The sequence below is a fragment of the Neoarius graeffei genome, chromosome 15, assembly GCF_027579695.1.
Source record: "Neoarius graeffei isolate fNeoGra1 chromosome 15, fNeoGra1.pri, whole genome shotgun sequence".
NCBI lineage: Eukaryota > Metazoa > Chordata > Actinopteri > Siluriformes > Ariidae > Neoarius > Neoarius graeffei.
This window is the reverse complement of record NC_083583.1, coordinates 3,594,817-3,620,813: the sequence shown is the minus strand read 5'-3', so window position 1 is coordinate 3,620,813 and position 25,997 is coordinate 3,594,817. Positions and strand designations below refer to the sequence as shown.

At 45.5% G+C, this 25,997-nt stretch overlaps 1 protein-coding gene across 1 annotated transcript; it reads left to right on the top strand.

Annotated features, from left to right (window-relative positions):
* Window positions 1-105: 105 nt before the first annotated feature.
* slc38a8b (solute carrier family 38 member 8b) lies at window positions 106-25,636 on the top strand. The gene is given in 5 exon segments (XM_060941900.1): window positions 106-545; window positions 3,191-3,341; window positions 3,443-3,547; window positions 25,542-25,598; window positions 25,600-25,636. Coding segments are annotated over 5 exon segments (609 nt in total). The 5' UTR covers window positions 106-286.
* The last annotated feature ends 361 nt before the right edge of the window (window positions 25,637-25,997 follow it).

Sequence of the window (25,997 nt, the reverse complement as noted above, 5' to 3'; positions counted from 1 at the left end):
TCCCCATGTCTGCGTGGGTTTCCTCTGGGTGCTCCGGTTTCCCCCACAATCCAAAGACATGCAGTTAGGTTAACGTGGGGCGGCCTTGGGCTGAGGTGGCCTTGGGCTGAGGTGCCCTTGAGCAAGGTACCAAACCCCTGACTGCTCCCCGGGTGCTCTGGTGTGGCTGCCCACTGCTCTGAATGTGTGTGTGTGTTCACTGCTTCAGATGGGTTAAATGCAGAGGATGAATTTCACTGTGCTTGAAGTGTGCATGTGACGAATAAAGGTTTTCTTCTTACACAGCATGGCGAGGATGTTTGTGTTTTGTCTATTAGCACTGACGCAGGTCTCTTCTCCTTCTCAGGTATCTCTGATATTCCTGATCAGCGGCCTGGTCATCCTCGGCTTCGCCTCGTCTATCAGCCATAAGAACATGTATCATGACATGGTGAGAGAAGTGTGTGGCCACAGGATCAGTTCTCTCTGTGAGATCTGCTTCGTCTTTAACCTCTTCATTATCTCTGTGGCGGTCCTCGTGGTGGTGCAGGACCAGCTGGAGAAGTGTAAGTGAGGTGGGGGAAAGTGCGTGTGTTTATTGTTTCTTTTTAGTCCATATGAAAATCAGTGTAGTAGTGATGTGTCATTCGCAAAGGAGTCGACTCTTTCAGATGGCTCTTTTAGCCGAACACCAAGAGCTGACTTTTATATTCTGTATGTTCCATGTTTTGATTTTTTATGTCTTCCTTTTTGTATGAAGCACTAAGTATAATATCTCAAACTTTGTCTTGTTTAGTGAAAAAAACCCGGCAACGCGTCATTGGGAAGCTGAAAGATTCGAGCCAAATGATCTGAATCATCATCATTTATATACATGGAATGTTTTGCTCGAGATTGTTCTCATACTTACAATGAGAGCTCATGTGTTTTAGTACCATAACAATTGATTTTACCAGTTGTTAATGTTTATTACTAGTGATTTCTTCATATATTGAGTCCTGAGTTAGTTGGATTGGATCACTGATGAGTCGACATGATGCCAGATTTTTCCATACATTCCAACATGAACTAATTGCCAGGAGAAGCTCAAACCTCAGGAGATCCGGAGCTGTTCATTTAATGTAAACATGATTAAATCACGTATTTAGGAGGGGTGTGCAAAAATATTGTTTTTCGATGAATCGTTTGGGGTTTTTTAAACTTGTCTGATTCAATCTCGATATAAAAAATTTATGGATCATTCTTTTAGGCTAATCTGCATTTTTCTGAGTGAACATTTTTCTAGGTTCATTTCCACAATGATTAAATAGATGGCTCTGATGGGTGGTGTAGTGGTTAGTGCTGTCGCCTCACAGCAAGAAGGTCTGGGTTCGAGCCCCGTGGCCGGCGAGGGCCTTTCTGTGTGGAGTTTGCATGTTTTCCCTGTGTCCGCGTGGGTTTCCTCCGGGTGCTCCGGTTTCCCCCACAGCCCAAAGACATGCAGGTTAGGTTAACTGGTGACTCTAAATTGAGCGTAGGTGTGAATGTGAGTGTGAATGGTTGTCTGTGTCTATGTGTCAGCCCTGTGATGACCTGGCGACTTGTCCAGGGTGTACCCCGCCTTTCGCCCGTAGTCAGCTGGGATAGGCTCCAGCTTGCCTGCGACCCTGTAGAACAGGATAAAGCGGCTACAGATAATGAGATGAGATGGCTCTGATTAGGATTAAAGGCATTTACTCATCCCTCATTTTAAATGTCACTCTCAGTTAAATTGTGCTATATCTTGCCTCATTTCTATTGAATTGATATCAAACCAGAATCAAATCGTATCGGACTGAATCACATCATTAGCTTATGAATCGGAGTCTAATCAATTCAGGGCATCTGTGCCAATACCCACTCCTAATACTGAGAAGTGTCCTTTGTAAAGATCATCTGGTTTTTTGTTTGCTTGTTTTGTTTTTTCTGATGCCTTTCTCATTGCCAAAAAGGATATATAAATACATTTCCTGGTAATATCGATATTTGTGTTTGTTGTTGTGATACATAATTATGTAGATTTTGTTGTTGTGTTTTTAATTTGTGGGCCTTAAAAAAAATATTTTACATATGTGGTTAGGTCCAAAAATAAGCTAATGATATAGTGGAATTTTTTTTTTTTTTAATCTAACAAAAAATATTTTCTGTTTTTTTCTTAACCTTCTAATCATAGCTGTTTTTATTAAATAAATCATTGACTTGCTGATTTGTGTTTTCAAGTCTTCATATTTTTCAGAGTTATCTCAGAAACATAATCTGGCTAATCTAATCATGTTAAAGAAGCAGATTAATCTGTTTATTTAATCATGAGACCTGACCTACAGGATCTCGTATGTTTTAGAAGTTGTATGGAAAACTGTGTTTCAGTTCATTAAATAATTTGTAATTGAATATCTTTGTGTGTTTAGTAGGGTGCATCAGTTGCCCTCACTTTCATAAAATCTGATGCATTTTTGTTTGGGTGTTCGTTTTCACCAATAAAGACATCCTGTAAAATTTTTTGATCATATTCAAAAGTGGCACCATGAGGTTCATTTTTTGCCAAAAACGCTTATTTTATGTTTTCGCGTAAGGTTTGAATCACAATGTTGGACTCCATTTATTGATTTCTTGTGACCCAGAGATGATGTTAAGAACCTTTGCAAGGGATTGAGAAGCATTAATGTGATTCATAATAAATTTGTATTGTTTAAAAGTAGTTGAACAATGATTCAATGAACAGCTAGACATTGAGAATTTGCTTCTTAACATTTCACTTGTATCTTTAGTTGTCTTGAAAACGGGTAATCCAGCATCATTATAACTTTAATAGGGGCTAGCATATATGCATAGGCGGCAAGCTTAAAACCAGGGTTATAACATTGATAGATAATGCTAGTGACACCCTAAAATAAACCTCCAAATATTTTTAGACATTCTAGACATACTGTCTACAGTATCTAAGATATTTGGTATACTCTATAAGGTGCCATAATGTTTTATGAAAAGTGATCGAAATTTTGTCATAAAAGTCATAAAATAGCAGCTTTTTCCATAACTTTGAGCTCCTGGTGCCACCATTAAACTTTTTGAATTTTGTCAAAATATTTCACCCAGTGTGTTTTCTTACCAAAAGGAAAATAAAAACAAAAATGCATCATGATCGGAGGAACTTTTCATTTTTAGGGGGCAACTGATGCACCCTAGTGTTTAGTATGCTTGTCCTTATACGAAATGGTGACAGGAGCAAAAGTGATGCCCTATTGCTGATATACAGACCAGAGCTTTGCACTCTTCATCGTGTGCCTCGTCATCATCCTCCAGCTGTCCATCACCAAAGAAATCAGCATCCAGAGATATACTAGGTGTTCTATCAGAGGAAATGTTCTGAACCATCCTTTACTGAAGGGTTCATCACAGCTGATTGCAGTATAACTCTGTGTGTGTCTGTGTGTGTAAAATGCAGTGTATTAGGAATTCTGGCTACGACGTACCTCAGCGTGGCTGTAATCATTAAATATTACCTGAAGGAGGAGGAGCACAGTGCAGATCTCTGTCCTCAGCACACAGGGTGAGTCTGTACACGAGCCAACTTTTAATGTAATATTTTTATTTGCTCTTTTTTTAATATTTGATGTTTAAAAACTGTATAGTTTGTCATCAGTGTTGTGGTATGTTATGGGACTATATTACCCTTACGCGGAGTGATCTACACTAGAACAGGGCCCGCATAATAACACTGTCTGTAATATGTCAGTCAATTAGTACCTCAGTAAAGTATCGTTAAACTCATCTCCGAGTCTCCTCATCATTGAATGACTTTATTCACAACAATAACACTTCATGGTGGCAGCGGAAAACAATCGCCTACAACGCCACACAGAACTGCTTCGTGCCGACGGAAGTTTACAGTAAAACTGTCCGAGGATATTTTTTTTTTCGCCTGATGGGTGAAAAGACTTCGGCAGCTAGCGGGATCAAGCTAGGTGGCTAACAGTGGTAACGGTTCAAGCTCGAGACCAGAGAGAGGACAAGAATGGCATCGCATCTACCAACGATGAACTGGTCCGACCCGGATCTGAGTGAGGCTGTTTCTCTTTTCAAACAGAAAATGTGTCTGTATCTAGAGGATGAGGAAATAGTGGATGAAGCTAAAAAAGCGAGGAAAATATGCCGAGGGATCGGAGATGAAGGACTAAAGAGACTGAATGCTAGTGGACTCAGTGAGGAGAATAAGAAGAAACCCGATGAGTTGTGGAAGTTTTTCGAAGGTCAGTTGAAATTGAATGTGAACTTTAGAATACACAGACTTCATTTAATGCAGTACAGACAGAGACCCGACGAAAACATTGATGACTTTGTGACTAGAGCCAGAACGTTAGCACTGAAATGCCAATTCACTGACGCTGAGCTGAACGAACGTCTGATTGAGCTCATAATAGCCAGTACGCCACACGATGCACTGAGGAATGACCTGTACAGTAAACCTCAAGGCTACTCCTGGGCTGAAGTGCTAACAGAAGGGAAGAAATATGAAGCGCTATCGGCAGGCAAAGAACAGTTGAACCAGCTGGGTCTGACTACTGCAGAAAAAGTTCACGCCATACACCGAGGACGGACATGTCAGAACTGCGGCAGAAGCCATCAACTGCATCAGTGCCCTGCCTACAACGACGAGTGTTCTGCATGCGGTGCCAAGGGACACTGGGCGAGATGCTGCAGGAAAAACAACAGACGTCAACAGAAGCCAGACTCCACTCCACGGAGAAGAAGTAAGTCCCATCCACCACCAAACAAACACTACAAACAACACCAGGCAACCAGGGGAAGATACAAGCCACACCACAGAGCCAGAGTCAGTGTACAGTGGTGCTTGAAAGTTTGTGAACCCTTTAGAATTTTCTATATTTCTGCATAAATATGACCTAAAACATCAGATTTTCACACAAGTCCTAAAAGTAGATAAAGAGAACCCAGTTAAACAAATGAGACAAAAATATTATACTTGGTCATTTATTTATTGAGGAAAATGAGCCAATATTACATATCTGTGAGTGGCAAAAGTATGTGAACCTTTGCTTTCAGTATCTGGTGTGACCCCCTTGTGCAGCAAAAACTGCAACTAAACATTTCTGGTAACTGTTGATCAGTCCTGCACACCGGCTTGGAGGAATTTTAGCCCATTCCTCCGTACAGAATAGCTTCAACTCTGGGATACTGGTGGGTTTCCTCACATGAACTGCTCGCTTCAGGTCCTTCCACAACATTTTGATTGGATTAAGGTCAGGACTTTGACTTGGCCATTCCAAAACATTAACTTCATTCTTCTTTAACCATTCTTTGGTAGAATGATTGTGTGCTTAGGGTCGTTGTCTTGCTGCATGACCCACCTTCTCTTGAGATTCAGTTCATGGACAGATGTCCTGACATTTTCCTTTAGAATTCGCTGGTATAATTCAGAATTCATTGTTCCATCAATGATGGCAAGCCGTCCTGGCCAAGATGCAGCAAAACAGGCCCAAACCATGATACTACCACCACCATGTTTCACAGATGGGATAAGGTTCTTATGCTGGAATGCAGTGTTTTCCTTTCTCCAAACATAACACTTCTCATTTAAACCAAAAAGTTCTCTTTTGGTGTCATCCATCCACAAAACATTTTTCCAATAGCCTTCTGGCTTGTCCATGTGATCTTTAGCAAACTGCAGATGAGCAGCAATGTTCTTTTTGGAGAGCAGTGGCTTTCTCCTTGCAACCCTGCCATGCACACCATTGTTGTTCAGTGTTCTCCTGATGGTGGATTAATGAACATTAACATTTGCCAATGTGAGAAAGGCCTTCAGTTGCTTAGAAGTTATCCTGGGGTCCTTTAAGACCTTGCCGACTATTACACGCCTTGCTCTTGGAGTGATCTTTGTTGGTCGACCACTCCTGGGGAGGGTAACAATGGTCTTGAATTTCCTCCATTTGTACACAATCTGTCTGACTGTGGATTGGTGGAGTCCAAACTCTTTAGAGATGGTTTTGTAACCTTTTCCAGCCTGATGAGCATCAACAACGCTTTTTCTGAGGTCCTCAGAAATCTCCTTTGTTCGTGCCATGATACACTTCCACAAATGTGTTGTGAAGATCAGACTTTGATAGATCCCTGTTCTTTAAATAAAACAGGGTGCCCACTCACACCTGATTGTCATCCCATTGATTGAAAACACCTGACTCTAATTTCACCTTCAAATTAACTGCTAATCCTAGAGGTTCACATACTTTTGCCACTCGCAGATATGTAACATTGGATCATTTTCCTCAATAAATAAATGACCAAGTATAATATTTTTGTCTCATTTGTTTAACTGGGTTCTCTTTATCTACTTTTAGGACTTGTGTGAAAATCTGATTATGTTTTAGGTCATATTTATGCAGAAATATAGAAAATTCTAAAGGGTTCACAAACTTTCAAGCACCACTGTAGTTGACTGTGAGGACCCAGAGGACGAATACATGTACCAGCAACAATTCCACTCCATCACCATCAGTGAAAAATGCATGCACAGCATCAACAGCAACCCGCCTAGAGATGAAGCCTACACAACACTCAACGTGAGACCACCCAACGTACCAGGCCATGGACACACACTTCATCTAAAAATCGGCACAGGCACAGGGGCATCAGGAAACACCCTTCCACTGCGCACATTCAGGCAGATGTACGGAAGCGACACAAGTGCATATAAGCGGCTGAAGAAAAACAACATGAAGCTCTCAGCATACAATGGACATGAGATACCTTGCTATGGAACCATCAACATCCCGTGCCAGTACAAGGACTCCAGATGGGTAAGCGCCAAGTTCTACGTTGTGGATGTACCAGGGCCAGCTGTAGTTGGACTACCCACAAGCAAACTGCTGAACCTTGTCACCCTGCATGTGGACACTGTAAAGCAAAAGACTGACAACAGCAAGGAAGACAGACAACAGACAAAACACCCGAAAGTAACCACCTGCAGTGATCTCATGAGAGCGTACCCTAACCAATTCGACCAAATAGGAAACTTCAAAGGAACTGCAAAACTCATCCTGAAGCCCGACGCTGAACCATTCACCGACCCACCACGCAAATGCAGCATTCACATCAAAGACAAGCTCCAAGGTGAACTGAACAAGCTTGTTGCACAAGATGTCCTGAGGAAAGTAGAACACCACACCGATTGGTGCTCCAGCCTTGCATACAGCACAAAGAAAGACGGATCTCTACGCATATGCCTTGACCCACAAAAACTAAATGCCGGCCTGAAGAGATGCCCACACAAAATACCTACCGTGGAGGAACTGAATCCCAGATTCGCAAATGCAAAGATCTTCAGCAAGCTGGACGCGAAAGCAGGATACTGGTCCATACATCTGGATGAAGAGTCACAAATCCTGACAACGTTCCGCACTCCCTTCGGCAGGTACTGCTGGAAACGTCTGCCATTCGGACTGAGTGTGTCTCAGGATCTCTTCCAGGCCAAGATGGACCAAATCCTGGAGGGACTTCAAGGCGTGGCCAGCATCGCCGATGACATCGTCATCTACGGGAAGGATGAAGAGGAGCACGACAGGAACCTGACTGCGCTGATGGAGTGAGCTGCAGAGGCAGGTATGGTGTTCAACAGCGACAAGTGTGTCATCAAACAAAACCACATTTCATTCTTTGGCAACCTGTACACAGACAGTGGCATTATACCAGACCCTGCAAAAATCAGAGACATTCAGAAAATGCCAACACCACGGAACAAAGACGAACTGCACAGATTCTTGGGAATGTTAACCTACCTTGCCACATACATACCAAAGTTTGCAGAGAAAGCGCACACACTCAGAGGACTGCTGAAAAATGACGCCATGTGGATATGGGAAGCCGACCACCAAAAATGCTTCAACGACTTGAAATCTGCCATCACAGAGGACGCATGCCTGAAATACTACGACACCAGCACACCCCTGACACTGGAAGCAGACGCATCACAGAAAGGCCTTGGCATAGCACTGGTGCAGAACAACAGACCAATCGCATTCGGATCAAAGACCCTGACCGACTGCCAATCCAGGTACAGCAACATTTGAGCGTGAAATGCTTGCAATTGTTTATGGAATGCAGAGATACCATACTTACCTGTACGGAAAGTCATTCACCGTGATTACAGACCACAAGCCACTCGTCACCATCTGCTCGAAACCACTGCATGCTGCACCACCCCGACTCCAACGTATGCTGATCAAGACTCAGGGCTACAACTACGAGGTGAAGTACCGACCTGGCGCAGAAATGGTCCTGGCAGACACCCTCAGTCGACTCCCAAACCCCGAGAACGACGGCAACATCGAGCTGGATGAGAGGATAGATGGCATCGACACAGAGTTTGAAGATCCAGAGAGGCACACCATCACCATTGTAAACTTTTCACCTGAAAAACAAGACACTCTGCGCAACCAAACTGCTGACGATCCAAAGCTCTGTGCACTGACGGAACTCATTCAGCAGGGATGGCCTGAAAACATCAAGGACTTGCCTAAAGATCTACGTCCATACTGGTCCTTCAGAGATGAACTTGCCACGGAGTCAGGAGTCATCTTCAAGGGCAGACAGGTACTCATCCCTGACACCATGACTGTAGACATTCTCACACAATTACACATAAGATAAGAGTTAACGATGACTAACAGAGTCGTCACTTGAAATGTACCCGCAATTATAGAATGGGCCTATTATAAATGTCTGACAACATGGAAAGGATCCCTACAGGGATACTCTGGTGTGTGTTTACTTCAGTTGCTGTAAAAATACTGGAGATGTCGTCAGTTTCTACACTCAGTGTTTTATCTTTCTCTTCTTCTGGTCTCTGACACGTTCAGTGCCTGTAGTCGATTATCACACAAGGATGTTTACTGATTTTTACAAAAGGAGAATTCATGAAGTTGATTGCCTGAATATTTAGCTGATTACAATGATATGGATGAGGCATTTGAATTTGATGGCCATCCCTGTTTATTTGAGTCAGAGTTTACAGATAAAGAGCTCTGAGAAATTGAAGAGAGCATGAGGAGAGAGAGACCGAGGAACACAACTCAGTTTGTGTAGCGCTTTTAACAACACACACTGTCATGAAGCAGCTTTAGAGAAAAATAAAGACTTTAAACATATGAGCTAATTTTATCCCTAATAAATGTATTTATCCCTGATGATCAAGCCTGAGGTGACGGTGGTCAAGTCAAGTTTATTTTTATAGCGCTTTTAACAATAAACATTGTCGCAAAGCAGCTTTACAGAATTTTAATGACTTTAACATGAGCTAATTTTATCCCTAATCTATCCCCAATGAGCAAGTCTGTGGCAACGGTGGCAAGGAAAAACTCCCTCAGACAACATGAGGAAGAAACCTCTAGAGGAACAGACTCAAAAGGGAACCCATCCTCATTTGGATGATAATAGACAACATCTCATCTCATTATCTCTAGCCGCTTTATCCTGTTCTACAGGGTCGCAGGCAAGCTGGAGCCTATCCCAGCTGACTACGGGCGAAAGGCGGGGTACACCCTGGACAAGTCGCCAGGTCATCACAGGGCTGACACATAGACACAGACAACCATTCACACTCACATTCACACCTACGGTCAATTTAGAGTCACCAGTTAACCTAACCTGCAGGTCTTTGGACTGTGGGGGAAACCGGAGCACCCGGAGGAAACCCACACGGACACAGGGAGAACATGCAAACTCCACACAGAAAGACCCTCGCCGGCCACAGGGCTCAAACCCGGACCTTCTTGCTGTGAGGCGACAGCGTTAACCACTACACCACCGTGCCGCCACAGACAACATGATTATAACATTAACAGCTTTAACATGAAGTCAGTTTTGTTGATGTTATAACTCTTCATTGATGGAAACTTGAATGCAAAACTGTTCATGACAACTGCAGTCCGAAAGTTAGCAAGTGCTGAGGAAAAACTCCCTCAGACAACATGAAGAAACCTCGAGAGAAACCAGACTCTAAATGGAACCCATCCTCATCTGGGTGATAAGATAGCGTGATTTATAAATAACTCACTTCTATAACTGTGTCCTATAGAGTCACAAAGTACAACTGTGTAACCAGGAAATTCATTATAGTTTAACAGGAAATCTGTTTTGTTGAAGTTATAAACTGCTCACTGATGGAAACTTGAGTGTAAAACTGTTCGTGACATCTGCAGTCCTAAAGTTATCATGGTGACTGGAGTCCTAAACCATCACAGCAAAACTATAAGTGTCCAGAGTGTCTTCTAAGTGCATCTTTAGTCTGTCCATATGGGGGCCGTCCTCCACAGGAAAGATGTCATGAGACTCCAGCCAGAAGTAGGGCATCAGGATGGATCAGGCAGGTCTGAAGAGCAGACAGTCTTATAACATCAGGTTATTTTAAATCATAACCATAACATGACTGGTTTTTTACACTACACTTGCACAACATTACATTATCTGGGTAATCTTGTTTGTTTATTCCATAATTATAAATATTACAACCCCGATTCCAAAAAAGTTGGGACAAAGGACAAATTGTAAATAAAAACGGAATGCAATGATGCGGAAGTTTCAAAATCCCATATTTTATTCAGAATAGAACATCGATGACAAATGTTTAAACTGAGAAAATGTATCATTTAAAGAGAAAAATCACCTAATTTTACATTTCATGACAACACCACATCTCAAAACGTTGGGACAAGGCCATGTTTACCACTGTGAGACATCCTCTTTTCTCTTTACAACAGTCTGTAAACGTCTGGGGACTGAGGAGACAAGTTGCTCAAGTTTAGGGAGAGGAATGTTAACCCATTCTTGTCTAATGTAGGATTCTAGTTGCTCAACTGTCTTAGGTCTTTTTTTTCGTATTTTCTGTTTTATGATGCGCCACATGTTTTCTATGGGTGAAAGATCTGGACTGCAGGCTGGCCAGTTCAGTACCCGGACCCTTCTTCTACGCAGCCATGATGCTGTAATTGATGCAGTATGTGGTTTGGCATTGTCATGTTGGAAAATGCAAGGTCTTCCCTGAAAGAGAGGTCATCTTTTTCAAGATTGTGCCGCAAGAGTGGCAGCTAGTTGCAGTAGCTCCGAGCACGTTTGTGTGTTTTGGTACGTTTTTGTACTTTTTTCGTGTTTCTTTCTGCACTAGTCTCAGTCAGAAGTGTGCACCTCGGGATGTACTACTCGTGAGGCTGTGCATTTCTATTTTTCTCTTTCTTTCTGGGGCTAGTTAAATTGGCATCAGCGGACCCGTTCAGCCACGGCTCCATTGTTTACACTCGGGAGCAGCTGTTAGCACTGCGCAACACCAAGGTATTCCCCATGGAAAGACTGGTGATCCCCGCGGAATTAAGGAGAAGGGGATGCAGAGCTGGAATGAAGTGCCGGGAGAAGAAAAGACGGTATAAACCATGTATACCGTCTGTCATCATGGGAAACATAAGATCTCCCTAATAAGATGGATGAGCTAACAGCACTAACCAGGCTGCAGAGGGAGTACCAGGAGTGTAGCCTTATGTGCTTCACAGAGACTTGGCTGAATAAACTCTCACCTGACTCACACGTCACTCTGGACGGATTTCAACTCCTGACAGTGGACAGGAAAGCCAAGGAGAGCGGTAAGAGGAAAGAAGGGGGTATAGCGATGGTTTGTCAATGACAGATGGTGTAACCCGGGGCACATCAGGGTAAAGGAGCAGTATTGCAGTAAAAACATTGAACTGTTAGCGGTTAGCATTCGGCCATATTACCTCCCAAGGGAATTCTCGCATGTTATTGTGATAACTGTGTACATCCCCCCGGCGGCTGATGCTGCTGCAGCCTGTGAGCTCTTACACGCTCCAGTGTCAAAGCTTCAGACATCGCACCCCTAGTCCCTGCTACTAATCTCCAGTGACTTCAGTCATGCTTCCCTGTCCTCCACTCTCCCAACCTTCACTCAGTATGTGAAATGCCACACCAGAGACAAGAGAACTTTGGATTTAATGTATGTGAACACCAAGGACGCAGATAGCTCATCACCCCTCCCCCCGCTGGGCCGTTCTGACCACAATTTGGTTCACTTGTCCCCTACATACATACCTATGGTGAATAAACAACCACCCACCAAGAGGTATGTAAGGAGCTGGTCTGAGGAGACCAGGATGGCACTGAGGGACTGCTTTGACGCCACGGACTGGGATGTGTTGTGTGAACCTCACAGGGATGACATTGATAGCCTGACAACCTGCATCATGGATTACATTAATTTCTATGTTGAAAACACTGTGCCAGTCAGGAAGGTAAGGTGTTTTACCAACAATAAGCCCTGGGTGACCTCTGAACTAAAAGCCCTATTAAACGAGAAGAAGAGGGTTTTTAAATATGGCAACAAGGAGGAGATGAGGAGAGTGCAGAGGGAGCTGAAGAGGGGGATAAGGAGAGGCAAGGACAGCTACAGGAGGAAGCTGGAGGAGCGCCTCAAGGGGAGCAACACCGGAGAGGTATGGAGAGGCCTGAAAACCATCTCTGGCCACACAAAGGACAGTGGGAGGGGGCCCTGTATCTGGGGGCCAAGACTGGGCAAATGAGTTGAATCTCTATTTCAACAGATTTGACTGTGCCACATCACCCTCCCCCACTCACCATAGTCCTGACCGGTCTGTGATATCACTCCACCACCACCCTCCCCTCATAATACCTCTGACACCCTCCTCACATCACATCACCCCCCTCTGATCACTGCCAGACCAATCCACACACTCCACCCCCGACCTCACTCTACAGGACTCACACCTCGGCTACACCCCTTGTCTCTCCATAACAGCTGATCAGGTGTTGAAGGAGCTGAGGAGGATCAAGACAAGAAAAGCTGCTGGCCCTGATGACATCAACTCCAGACTGCTTAAAGACTGTGCAGATCAGCTCTGTGGGATTCTTCTGTACATTTTTAACATGAGTCTCAGTCTGGAGAAAGTTCCACTTCTGTGGAAAACATCATGTGTGGTTCCAGTTCCCAAGACTGTGCACCCCAGGGAGCTCAACCACTTTCAGCCAGTAGCTTTAACGTCTCACCTAATGATCATGGAGAGGATTGTTCTCTCCCACCTCCGACACCTGGTGAACAGCGAGATGGACCCCCTGCAGTTTGCATATCGACCGGGGATTGGTGCAGATGACGTTGTCATTTACCTGCTACACCGGTCACTTTTGCACCTGGAGGGCACTGGGAGCACTGTGAGAATAATGTTGTTTGACTTCTCCAGTGCTTTCAACACAATCCAGCCATCACTGCTTAGGGGGAAGCTGGAGGGAGCTGGTGTCGACTGCCACCTGGCTGCATAGATCATTGACTACCTCATTAACAGACCGCAGTATGTGAGGCTCCGCGACTGTGTCTGATGTGGTAGTCTGCAGCACAGGGGCTCCACAGGGTACAGTGCTCTCTCCTTTCCTCTTTATACATTTGACTTCAGCTACAACACGGACAGCTGCCACCTCCAGAAGCTCTTGGATGATACAGCCATCGTTGGACATGTGTCAGAGGGGGACGATCTGGAGTACAGAGAGATCATCACCAACTTTGTCGCCTGGTGCAAACTGAACCACCTGCGCATCAACGCCAGCAAGACAAAGGAGGTGGTGATCAATTTCAGAAGGACTGTTCCTCAAATTGCACCAGTGAACATCCAGGTTTTGGACATTGAGATCATGGGGGAGTACAAATACCTGGGTGTTTACCTCAACAAGAAACTGGACTGGACTAACAACACAGATGTCCTGTACAAGAAGGGCCAAAGTCATCTCCACCTCTTGAGAAGACTGAGGTCTTTTGGTGTGTGCAGGACACTGCTTAGGACTTTTTATGACTCTGTGGTAGCATCAGCGATTTTCTATGCTGTGGTCTGCTGGGGCTGTGGAAGTTCAGAGAGGGACAGGAAGAAACTTAATAAACTGGTCAGAAGGGCTGGCTCAGTCTTGGACTGTCCTTTGGACTCCATTGACGTGGTGGGTGAGAGGAGGATGTTAGCCAAGCTGACCTCTATCATGGATAACCCCTCTCGCCCCCTACATGAGGCTGTGGGGGCTTTAAGCAGCTCTTTTAGTAGTAGACTGCTACACCCACGGTGTAAAGGCCTCTGCATGCTCTTGCGACAAGGCTTTTGCAGATAGCTTTTCGCAGACAGTTGTAATTTATCGTTGAGCGGGGAGTAGGCGTGCGCGATGTTATTCACCGGCACAACGCAAGGGGGCGCGAAGTCGCTAGGAGTAGTTCGTGGGTGTGGTTAGTGGAGTGTTTATCCTCCGGTTACTTATAATGACTAGAACTTTTTTTTTTATAATGACTAGAACTGGAGTCGTATAGATGTACGTACTTCCTCAATCAACCACTCTTCATGCTGCTCCATCTTCGCTCGTGTTTTTAAAAATGCTGGTCGTGAAAACAAACCAAACCGGGAAAGTAGGGAAGCGGAAGTGCATGTACAGCGGATGTAGAATGGACCAATCAGAGCCCTCTTGTCTGCGGCGCTGTCTGCGAGGCTTCTGCAGTGGTCACAATTTTTGGGAGGTGCGCACAGAGCGTCTGCGAAGGTGGAGGGGCTATGCAGACACTGTCTGTGACGCTATCTGCGAGGACTGGGTTGTCAGCATAAATTGGCCTTAAGAAGGAGAGGTACCGCAGGGTATTCATACCTACTGCTGTCAGACTGTATAACACCCACAACTTGTAACGTAGCACCAATAACCTGTTTGTCGTTTAATTTGCACTACTTCACCACTACTACCCCTGCCATCTCTCATCGATGCAATTATTATGTGCAATAATATAGGCCCTAAACTATTTTTATGCATACTTATATAAATAATTTATGTATATGTGTGTGTGTGTGTGTGTGTGTGTGTCACGAAGTCAACCAAACACAGAAAAACACCACGGTGACTGGAGCCCTCAGTTTCATCTTTGCCTCGTAGAGCTAACTCGAACACTCCACAAAATTTCACGCATTGGATGAGCCGGTTTAATATGTGCCTGTTCTTGCTCACCTCATTGTTGTGGCGGCAAACTGCTAGCCTGTAGCCCTCATCCAGTTGTGTAGCGATGTTCACTCTCCCAAAAGCTGAAAATTTCAGGCAGCTGCCCATGTGAATCTTTGATGACTCATGTTTTTTATTTTCTCCGACAAATGATGCATGTCCGAAACTCCAGTGACCGTCCAAGCAGTGTTGTCCGTGGAGCCACCTCCAGGGTGGAAAAGTAAGCAGGGGTAGCAGAAAACCACGGAGGCATCCTTGCAGCCAGCTTGCCAGGATTTGCGCTAGTACCATGTTGAAGTAAAACCTCGAGTATATGATTCCCCCCCTTTGTTGAAATTTGTTTTATGTTTAGATTTGGTCGAGGGGGGTCCAGCTTGTTTTGTTGCCAATTTAGCTTGATTTGATCGCTGACTAAATGGAACTTCTTTTTAGGATTGCACTGAATTGCTTTCCACATCCATCTCACCTCAGAAACTGAGAGGATCGAACGCAACTTTGCCACGCTTCGCAGTGACGAAAGCACGTTAGGGCAAGCCCCCCCGGAACCCATAGAGATTGCATTGAAGTGTCAGTCAGGAGAAAAGAAATATATTAACATGGGACTCTATCAGTGAACTCTTGGGCGATTTTCAACGTGACTGAAATCGCCCCAAAAGGGGCGGTACTCTAGAAGCAAGACCACCCTGATTGGACAATGATACCCAAAGACCGATTAAAACGGCCTAGAGCAGCACTGGTGAAAGTTTGTTTAAAAAAAAAAAAACTTTTTTTTTTTTGTTTTTGTAGTGCGTCGCCCAATCGCCCTTATGCACCACCCGCCCTTGTGTTTAGATACGGCTTCTTCTTTGAACTATAGAGTTTCCTGAGGCTTGTATTTTTTAAGGGAGATTAGCATCCCTTGGTTGGCAAGGTTACAGCATATCTAACTTTACAAGGTAATAACACCTACACACATTCAAAGTTTAAGATGCTAATCTCCCTTAAAAAATACAAGCCTCAGGAAAACTGGACTGAGCCCCCGATCTGTTCAATAGCTAGAATAGAAATGGCGCTGTGGCGATCTTTATTGCTGATTCCTGCTCTGCTCTTTCTACATTTATATCATTCACTTCAGTTTCTGTCTCCTTATTATTATCAACAACACCCAGAATGTCTCAGGAAACTGAGGCACGTGTCAATTGACTTCATTGGTCGTGTAATTTCCTCGGGAATTACACAGAGATGTCAGCATTCTCCAGCCAGCTGACTGTGTCCACGTCCAGTTTGATGAGACCATCAGGCCCACGGGGTGGCTTGAAGACTGGGCACTCCTGAAGGATGTGGGGGATTGTCTGCGTGTGACCACACTGGCAGGCATCGTCCTCACTGGCTCCAATCATCTTGAGGAAGGACTGGGTCCTGCCCCATCCAGTGCAGAAGCATTTGAGGCGGATCCACGCCTTTCGGGTGAGATGGTAACCGCAGGGCTTTGCAGAAGGAAAATCAATGAAAGAGTGCAAGGTGGTGTGTGAGCGGCTCTATTCCTCCCACCATCTCTGCTCCACCCAGGAGTCGGAGGCTGGTCCGGCTCTCGTGAGCGCTGCAGCTATGATGGCAAAGTGCTGCCTTGATAGCCATTGGGGGTGGGGTGGGGTGTTATCATCCTGAGTAGGTGGAACGAGGCTATTCTCCTCGAGTGCCTTCTCTGCTAGCTTGAGGACTTGATAGTCTCGCCGGATGCTTGCAGGAGGAATTCCTGAGACTACAGGGAGCATCTCAGTCGGTGTAGGTTTCAAGGTCCCAAAGATAAGGCGCATCACTTCAAGCCAAGTCAAGTCAACTTTATTGTCAAATATGCTATACATGCTCGACATACAGCACAGATGAAATATCAGTCCTCTCTGACCCACAGTGCAAACAGGCAATGCAATGAATAAAAATAGAATAATTGAGAAAAAATTTTTTTATATAAAATATATATATATATATATATATATATATATATATATATATATATATATATATATATATAAATAAACAGTATAAACACTCTAAATAGGAACTAGATAACACTCAAACAATATAAACAGAATAAATAAACAGTATAAACACTAGATAAGAACAAGACAGAAAACACTCAGACAATATAAACAGTGTAAACACTAGATAAGAACTACACACAGACTAAACACTCAAACAGACAATATAAACAGTATAAACACTCTAGATATGAACTAGACGTAGACTAAACACTCATTTATACACACACACACACACACACACACAAATTGGTTCAAATAACCAAACAATCAAGGGCACTTGAGGTATAGCAGGTAAACATGAAATAAACAGTATAAACAAACTAACAGCTGTTAAGATGAGGTAGTGTGGAGTAGTGCAAATGAGCGAGGTAAAGTGAGATGTGCAGTCCCTGAGTTCAGTGTGTTAATGAACGATGAGGTGTGTGTGTGTGTGTGTGTGTGTGTGTGTGTGTTGGGGGTGGAAACTGTGAGGATGACATGTCAGATGCTGAAGGGGGGTGTGCGAGCAGAATCTGTGGCAGGGGGCAGAGGGGGGAGGAGGGGCAGAACAGGGAGGGAGTTGAGCCTCCTGACTGCCTGGTGAAAGAAATTGTTCTTGAGCCTGCTGGTTTTGGCCCGGAGACTCCGCAGTCTCCTCCCCGACGGCAGCAGACTGAAGAGGCTGTGAGATGGGTAGGTGGGGTCACCTGCAATCCTGATGGCTTTGCGGGTGAGGCGGGAGTTATAAATATCCATTAGAGAAGGGAGAGAGACACCAATGATCCTCTCAGCTGCTCTCACGATGCGCTGCAGAGACTTGCAGCAGGACACGGTGCAGGCGCCGTACCACACAGTGATGCAGCTGGTCAGGATGTTCTCGATGGTGCCTCTGTAGAAAGTGTGCATGATGGGGGCCGGGGCTCTTGCGCTCCTCAGTTTGCGGAGGAAGTACAGACGCTGTTGGGCTTTTTTGGCCAGTGATGCGGTGTTGTTGCTCCAGGACAGGTCTTCAGAGATGTGCACACCCAGAAACTTGGTGCTGCTCACCCTCTCCACTGCAGCACCGTCGATAGATGGTGGAGCATGCTGGGTGTGCTCTCTCCTGAAGTCCACAACAATCTCCTTCATCTTCTCCACGTTCAGACGGAGATTGTTGTCCTTGCACCACATGGCCAAGCGGCTCACCTCACTCCTGTAGATTGTCTCATCGCCATTGTTGATGAGACCCACCACAGTTGTGTCATCCGCAAACTTAATGAAGAGATTGGAGCTGGATTTTGGTGTGCAGTCGTAGGTCAGCAGAGTGAAGAGGAGGGGGCTTAGCACACATCCTTGGGGGGCCCCCGTGTTCAGTGTGATGGTGCTGGAGGAGTTGCTGCCGACCCGTACAGTCTGTGGTCTCCTCGTCAGGAAGTCCAGCAGCCAGTTGCACAGGGAGGTGTTGAGTCCCAGCTGGTCCAGTTTGTGAATGAACTGCTGAGGAATGATTGTGTTGAATGCTGAGCTAAAGTCTATGAACAGCATTCTGACATACGAGTCTTTTGTCTCCAGGTGGGTGAGGGCTGAGTAGAGGGCAGTGGAGATGGCGTCATCGGTCGAACGGTTGGACTGATATGCAAACTGGAAAGGATCCAGGGCGGGGGGGGGGGGGGAGGGCAGACTTGATATGCCTCATGACTAGCCGCTCGAAGCACTTCATGAGGATGGGAGTGAGTGCGACAGGGCGGTAGTCATTGAAGCAGGAGGGAGACGGCTTCTTCGGGACCGGGATGATGGTGGTGGTTTTGAGGCATGTGGGGACAACAGCCTGGCTCAACGAGATGTTGAAGATGTCTGTAAAGACATCTGTGAGCTCCTCGGCACAGTCTCTCAGGACACGACCAGGAATGTTATCAGGACCCAGGGCTTTTCGTGCATTTGTCGTCCTGAGAGCTCTCCTCACGCTGTCTAGGGACAGCGTCAACACCTGGTCACCGGGAGGTGGTGGGGTCTTCTGTGCCGTGGTGCTGTGGTCTGCCTCAAAGCAAGCGAAGAAGTTGTTCAACTGATTCAGCAGAGACATGGAGTTGTCACAGGTCTGTGGCAAGGGCTTGTAGTCTGTGATGGTCTGAATCCCCCGCCACAGGTTCCTGATGTCTCTGCTGTCATTGAAATGGTCAGCAATGTGCCTGGAATACTGTCTCTTGGCCACCCTGATGCCACGTGACAGATTGGCCCTAGCTGTCCTCAGGCCCACCTCGTCCCCAGCTCTGAAGGCGGCGTTCCGAGCCCACAGGAGCCTATAGACTTCCCCTGTCAGCCATGGCTTCTGATTGGCCCGAATGGAGATGGCTCTGGTGAACATAACGTCGTCCATGCACTTCCTCATGTAGGCAGTGACGGTCTCCATGTACTCCTGGAGATCTGTGGTGTTGTTGTAGGGGGCTGCCTGTCTGAAAATGCTCCAGTCAGTGGTGGAAAAACAGTCCTGGAGTGCCTCTGAGGACCCCTCTGGCCACACACGTATCTGTTTTTTAGCTGGTTTGGTGACTTTAACCAGCGGCCTGTATGCTGGCATTAGCATAGCAGTGGAGTGATCCAAGGCCCCAAGGTGGGGGAGGAGTAGGGCTTTGTAGGCATCTTTATGCATGGTGTAAACATTGTCCAGAGTATTGTTTCCACGTGTAGGAAAGTTGATATGTCCATAGAGTTTTGGAAACACGCTTTTGGGGTTTGCATGATTGAAATCCCCAGCCAGGATGAGGAAAGCATCTGGGTGGGCTGTCTGCTGCTCACTGATGTGCTGATAGAGTTCATTCAGTGCTTCACTCCTGTTGTTCTTGGAGCCAGGAGGGATGTATATTGCTACCAGCAATATGGCTGTAAATTCCCTCGGCAGATAGAATGGCCGGCACTTAATAATCATAAACTCCACCAGTGGTGAGCAGTGTTTGCAGACCACAACAGCATCACAGCACCAGGCATCACTGATGTAAACACAGAGTCCTCCGCCACGAGTCTTACCCACCTTGACTAGCACTCTGTCTGACCGGTAGCATGTTAGCTGGGCTAGCTGAATGGCACAGTTCGGGACGCTGTCATTAAGCCATGTTTCCACAAACACAAGGACAGAACACTCACTCACAGACTTAAAAGATGAGCAGAGCAGGCAGACATAATCCAGCTTGTTGTCCAGCGAGCGTACGTTGGCCAGAGTGATGGTAGGGATAGCCGGCCGGTGAGGGCTAGCCACTAGCCTAGCTCGAACACCTCCATGTTTGCCTCTTTTCTGCTTCCGCATGTTCCGCCTGTGGCGCTTCCACTGCGGGCTGGATGCAGGAGTGGGGGTCGGTGATTGAGCAGGCCTCCAGAGCAAACCGTAGCCGCGTAGCACTTCCGCGGCCGCTGGATTTATATCCATGAATATAGTTCTGCGGATGTCGAGCAGAAACTCACGGGAGTATGTAGTCTGGCTAACGCAACTTCAAAGCTCTGCGAGCATTGGTCTGGCATAGATATTAAGCCCAACCGTTTCCCAAAGCGCGTGGTTGACCCGCCTCCCTGAAATGCCTCAGTTTGCTACTGGTCGAAGCCAGAAAAGGCTGTGACAAAGCTTAAACCAATCACATCACTCTTTCCTCTGATGTAGGTGACGCGATGGAAACTGCTTGAATAACAGGCTGCTCTTTGCTCCGTTTTCAATGAGAACTTCCCGTTGAATGCTTTCAATACAGCATCTACCGCTGTGTCAAAGGCTTGCCGCTGCTCCATGTTCGTAATGTTTCTAGTGAATGAAGTGCTTCCGGCATAGATTCTGTAAACAATCTATGGCTTCCGGTCGCAGTTCTACTACGTCACTGCCTTGAACACGCCTCTACCCAGGGCCGTTGGAGATGCTCAAAGTTGATTGGCTCCCGATTTTTCGGGAGCTTGGAAGAGCTGGAGATAGTTTGCCTTGCCAGACTAAGTTCGCAACAGCCCCCCGTGTTGCGTCACACTTAGGATGGGCGGGCCCAGGCTAGGGAGTATGTGTGCCTTGAAACTAATGGACACGACAAAGACGAACAGATACACACCGTTTTAAAACACTAAAAACACAAAAACACCGTTCTGTCGGGACAGAGAGGAGCCGCTGCGTGTGTACGTGCCGCCATCTTGGAAACGGTTCATTGAGAACCACATTGACAGCCTTGGTGTTGATGCTGGTGGACCAGACAGCTGCAGCATATTCAGCAGCAGAATATACAAGGGTGAAGACTGATGTTCGTAAAGTGGTGAAATTGGCTCCCCACTGTAGTCCACTGAGATTCTTAATGATGTTAACACATTTGGAGGTTTTGTTAGCCACATTCTTGAGGTGAGGGCTGAATGCAAGGCTGTGGTCTAGGGTCACACAGAGACATACAGGCTGTGGGTCAAACCTCAGCTTCTTGTCTTGCATCTTTATCTCCAGCTCCTTTTTTGCAAGTCAGTTAACTAGATGGTAAATTGAGCAAACCATTTTGGACTCGCTTAATTTCAGGTGCCAGAGGCTGAAGTAGTTGCAGAGAGGAGAGACATCTGCTTCTAGGGTGGACTGGATCTCGTCGTAGGTTTCAGCTGCATAGCCAATAGCACTGTCCTCTGCATACAAGTACTTGGTTGACGTTGTGACAGGATAGTCTGCTATGTAGATATTGAAGAGGATAGGGGAAAGGACCGTGCCTTGCGGCAGACCATTTCGGAGGTGCCATTTCCTACTTTGATCGCCACTCGAGTTAACCACATAGAAGGAACAGTTTTGAAGCATAAGCATGATGAACTTCACAAGCTTCACATCGGGTATCAGTTGAAAGAGCTTCAGGTAAAGTCCGCGGTACCATACGGTGTCATATGCAGCTGTCAGATCAATGTAGACTACTCCAACCTTTTCTTTTCTCTGGAAGGCAGCTTCAATGTCGTTGACAAAATGGACTATTTGGTCCGTAGTAGATTTACCTTTACGGAAGCCAGCCTGCTCTTGTGGAAGGTGTATTTCAGTGATGTCGTTGATTCGCACCAGGATTATTCTCTCCATCAGCTTGTACATAATACAGAGCAGTGAGATTGGCCTGTAGCTCTTGGGATCATCTACTGGTTTCTTGGGTTTGAGAATGGCAACCACTTGGGCTTGCCGCCACACAGCAGGGATTGATAGGGTGGCCAAGCAATTGGAGAGGAACTGGCATAGCCATTCAAGTGCACGGTTTCCCAGGTAGTAGAGGAATTCTGCATGAACCAAGTCAATGCCGGGGGCTTTGCCCTTTTTCAGGCATAGAATGGCATCCATTAGCTGTTCTAGGGTAACTGGTCTGGAGAGATTCGTTGAGGCAGGTTGATGGGCAGTGGTCTCTTTGATCTTCCTGTTGACTTCATGAGTGTGCAGCTTGGATTCTTCGCTCTTGTTCTTCCATTTGCCGTTATCCACGAGGACCGACACAATAGAATTGGTGGTAACGAGGCATGGCTTGGGTTTGCTGCTGTGCCCTGAAAAGTGGTTGATTGTAGCCCATGCCTTTTGGCTTCAATGGGTGAAGTCAACTGAGGTGACAGTTTCCATGCCTGTCACTTTTTTCCAAGGATATGCATTAGTTGGTCGCCCTTGGTAGGCTTCTCATCTACTGTATGCTTGCTGCGTTGTAGTCTTGGAAGGCTGCCTCGCACTCTTCGTCCCAGCAGGGAATATACGTGTCATGTCTGCCTTGGGGAATGAATGCCTTAGCAGCAGAGGAGAGCAGGGATGTGAAGGCCTTGTAGGTGTCTGTGGCTGGCCCTGATGGATCCAGAAGGTCGCAGGATAAGTCGTTAAGGCTGGCAAATTTACTCCAGTTAGCCTTATGAAAATTCCACCTCTTTTTGCTAAGACTGTTAATCATTCCAACTTCGGTGCCAATGACAATGGGACAGTGTCCAGATCATGGGAACTTGTCCAGTACGTACCATTCACAGGATTGAGCTATTGAGTTAGAGACAAAGCACAACTCAGGATTAGTCCATGCCTTGTGGTGGCCTTAAAAGAACGATTTGTTGTCTTTAGCATCATAAAGCAAATGTAGGTCAGATATTTCAGCCCACTGGGTGACTACCTCACCATTCTCGTTAGTGTCCCGATAGCCCCACAGGGTGTTTCTGCTGTTGAAGTCCCCACAGGCAATGGTGGTAGTGCTTACAGGGGGTAAGCTTTGAATGTTGGCTGCATTTGGCGGGGGCTTGTATATGTTCGTTATGGATACATTTTCGATGGTGGCACAGGTCCACTAGATTTGGCTGCCCTCTGGGGATTTTTGGATAGAGTTCACATGGACACCTTCATGCACATAGGTAGCGATACCATGGTACTTGTTGAGTATATAGGCTATAGTACTGTAGCCTTCAATTGTGAGTTTGTCTTCACTGTCAGCATGGGTCTCTTGCAGGAGAATCATACTGGTGTTGTTTTCGTCCGTTAGATGGCAGATAAGGTCTCTTTTAGTTCTTGTAAGTCCTTCAACATTCAGCTGGAGGATACGGGTATTGATGCTTGTCATCGTCAATGTAATGATCAAAATTGCTTCCTTCTGGAAATTGAGTTGCTGAGATTAGCCGGCCAAGGTCATTACTAGGGATCGCCACATAGAGGTTCTCGGCTCGATCCCCGTCAATTGACAATGTCACTAGTAAAATTAATCATCAGTTTAATAAAAATATATAATTTCTCACTCACACCTCTCTCATTTAGGACCATAAAGGCATTCTAACCTACATTATTATATTACAGCATTCAAAGGCCGAATCCCATTTCACCCCTTGGACCAACCCCTTAGCCCTTCCCCTCCATTTTGCGCGTTCACGTGAAGGGGTAGGGGTATCCCAATCCCAGTTAACGCGGAGGGGTAGGGGAAGGGGGAGGGCTTCTGTACCCCTCCAAACGGAGATTTTCCTGGAGCTGACTCCGAACGAAGGGGTTTGAGTGATTTCCCACAATGCTATGCGGATTTCAGCGAGATTTCATGCGGATTTCAGAAAGATGGCGGTTCCCGCGGCGAAAGATTGTCATAAATGTATTTTCTCCATTATTTACGTGTTTTAAGTTGTTATCCAGAGGAAACACGCCGCTTGATTCGCTTTCGAGCTGAGAATGAGCAGCGATTTCTGAAATCCAAGCTGCTGCTAAAAAGCTTTGGGAGTGAGTATTGTTTTCGGTTGCTTCACTGCGTACGTTTTGTTCTGTTATTCTCGCTTTTATTGTTTACATGAGTGTTCTGACACCTCATTCTGTCGGATGTGGTGCACGAAGCGCCAAAGATATCCCATTCAGTGGTGTTAGTTAACAAATCACACCCTGCCAGCAGAGATTTCTGGCTCTGACTGTAGCGGCTGGTCGCAGCCAATGACGCATTTGGTCGCGTTTTGCTAACGTAAACGCTGACGGAGGTACGCGATGACGTATGCGATCGTTGAAGGGCTATCCCAATACGTAAGGGTTGAATTTCAAGCCCTATCCCTTGTAGCTCAGTTTCAAGGGGAAGGGCCGAGGGGAAGGGGGAGGGGTAGAAATTAGAATTGGGATTGGGCCTAAAATCCCAGATGACTTCCACATCAGTTGTTTTCTATTAATCTCTTACCTTTTTTGAGGGTGAAAATACCCAGGGGCTACAGCCCCGAAATGGAGCTCCCTTAGGTTGCTTTCCGGCTGACAGCACTTTCACTTTGGTGGGGTTTTTTTTGTTTTTTTATTAACCGACCCCTGTATCCCTGAGACTGCCTGATGTGCTCGGGGACGGTCGGGACTCTGAGTGTACCTCCCCCATAGCTGTTTCAGCCCTTAAATAATCTTCAGTGCTTGAAGAAGCTTGCACAAAAAATAAATTCATTAAATAAATAAAATTTTTAATAAATACATAAATAATTGCCACCTTAGACTGTGCCATTGTTCGGTTCACGCAGAGATAATTACATCACCATACCAGGCCGATTAAGACACACTGTGATTGGTCAAAAGCTTTGTGCTCATTTGGTCATTATGTGTAGTTGATTTTTATTGGTCACAAGCACATGCTCATTGTTTACACTCCGGCTTCCTGCCATCTCTTCACTGGGGTTGGATTTCAGTAGACGGAGGGATTTGTGGAGAGATTTCTATAAAAGATGACTTATGATAATGATGACATTCATCATTGTGACGACTGCTAGTAATTTTCTCTTCGTCACTGATGGATTGTTTGTCAGTGACGAGTGCCAGTGGGAACCCTGTACATCACCTGTAATGTCACCTATTAGTCCTGGGTCTGACTTTAAACTGAAACCAGTGGTGAGTCTCCAGTCCAGGAGGACTTGAGTATTGGGGAAAGTGGACTTACCCCTTAACCACCATTGCTCCCAGGTCTGCTCTGACCCGGAGTGGTAGCACCTGCCTGGGTTACAGCTATGGGTTAAACAGTCCATCACTAATAAGGTGCTGGCAGCAGGGCACTTTTTGGTCTAACGTTTTCTGTCACTAATAAATATCCCCCTATTTTTTTACAGGATGTTCCTGACAGGATGGGGCGTCGTCACTGTTGTTGTTGGAACCTTCATATTTGGCCACCATTGCTGTCATGGAGCTCACACACAAGGTGTGATTATTATTATTATTATTACTACTACATAATAATAAATAAAGACAGGGTTTATCTGATGCTGACTCTATAGTGGAGAAATTCTTCCAGCTTAATTATCTCCATCATTCATATTTGTATTGTTTCTGAGAAGAAATAATGAGTGATTTAATCAGGAATACATTTAGCTAGCTTTGGATTGAGTATTAATACTTACACTGATTTATATAGAGTGGGAATTTTCTCACTTTTATACATGTCCTAAGAAACAAAAAAAAATTAATTTGCTGATTTGAGGATTGCTTTTGACTGGATCCAGCAAATGCTCAACAAAAATATTATTATTATTATTAGTAGTAGTAGTAGTAGTAGTAGTATATACACC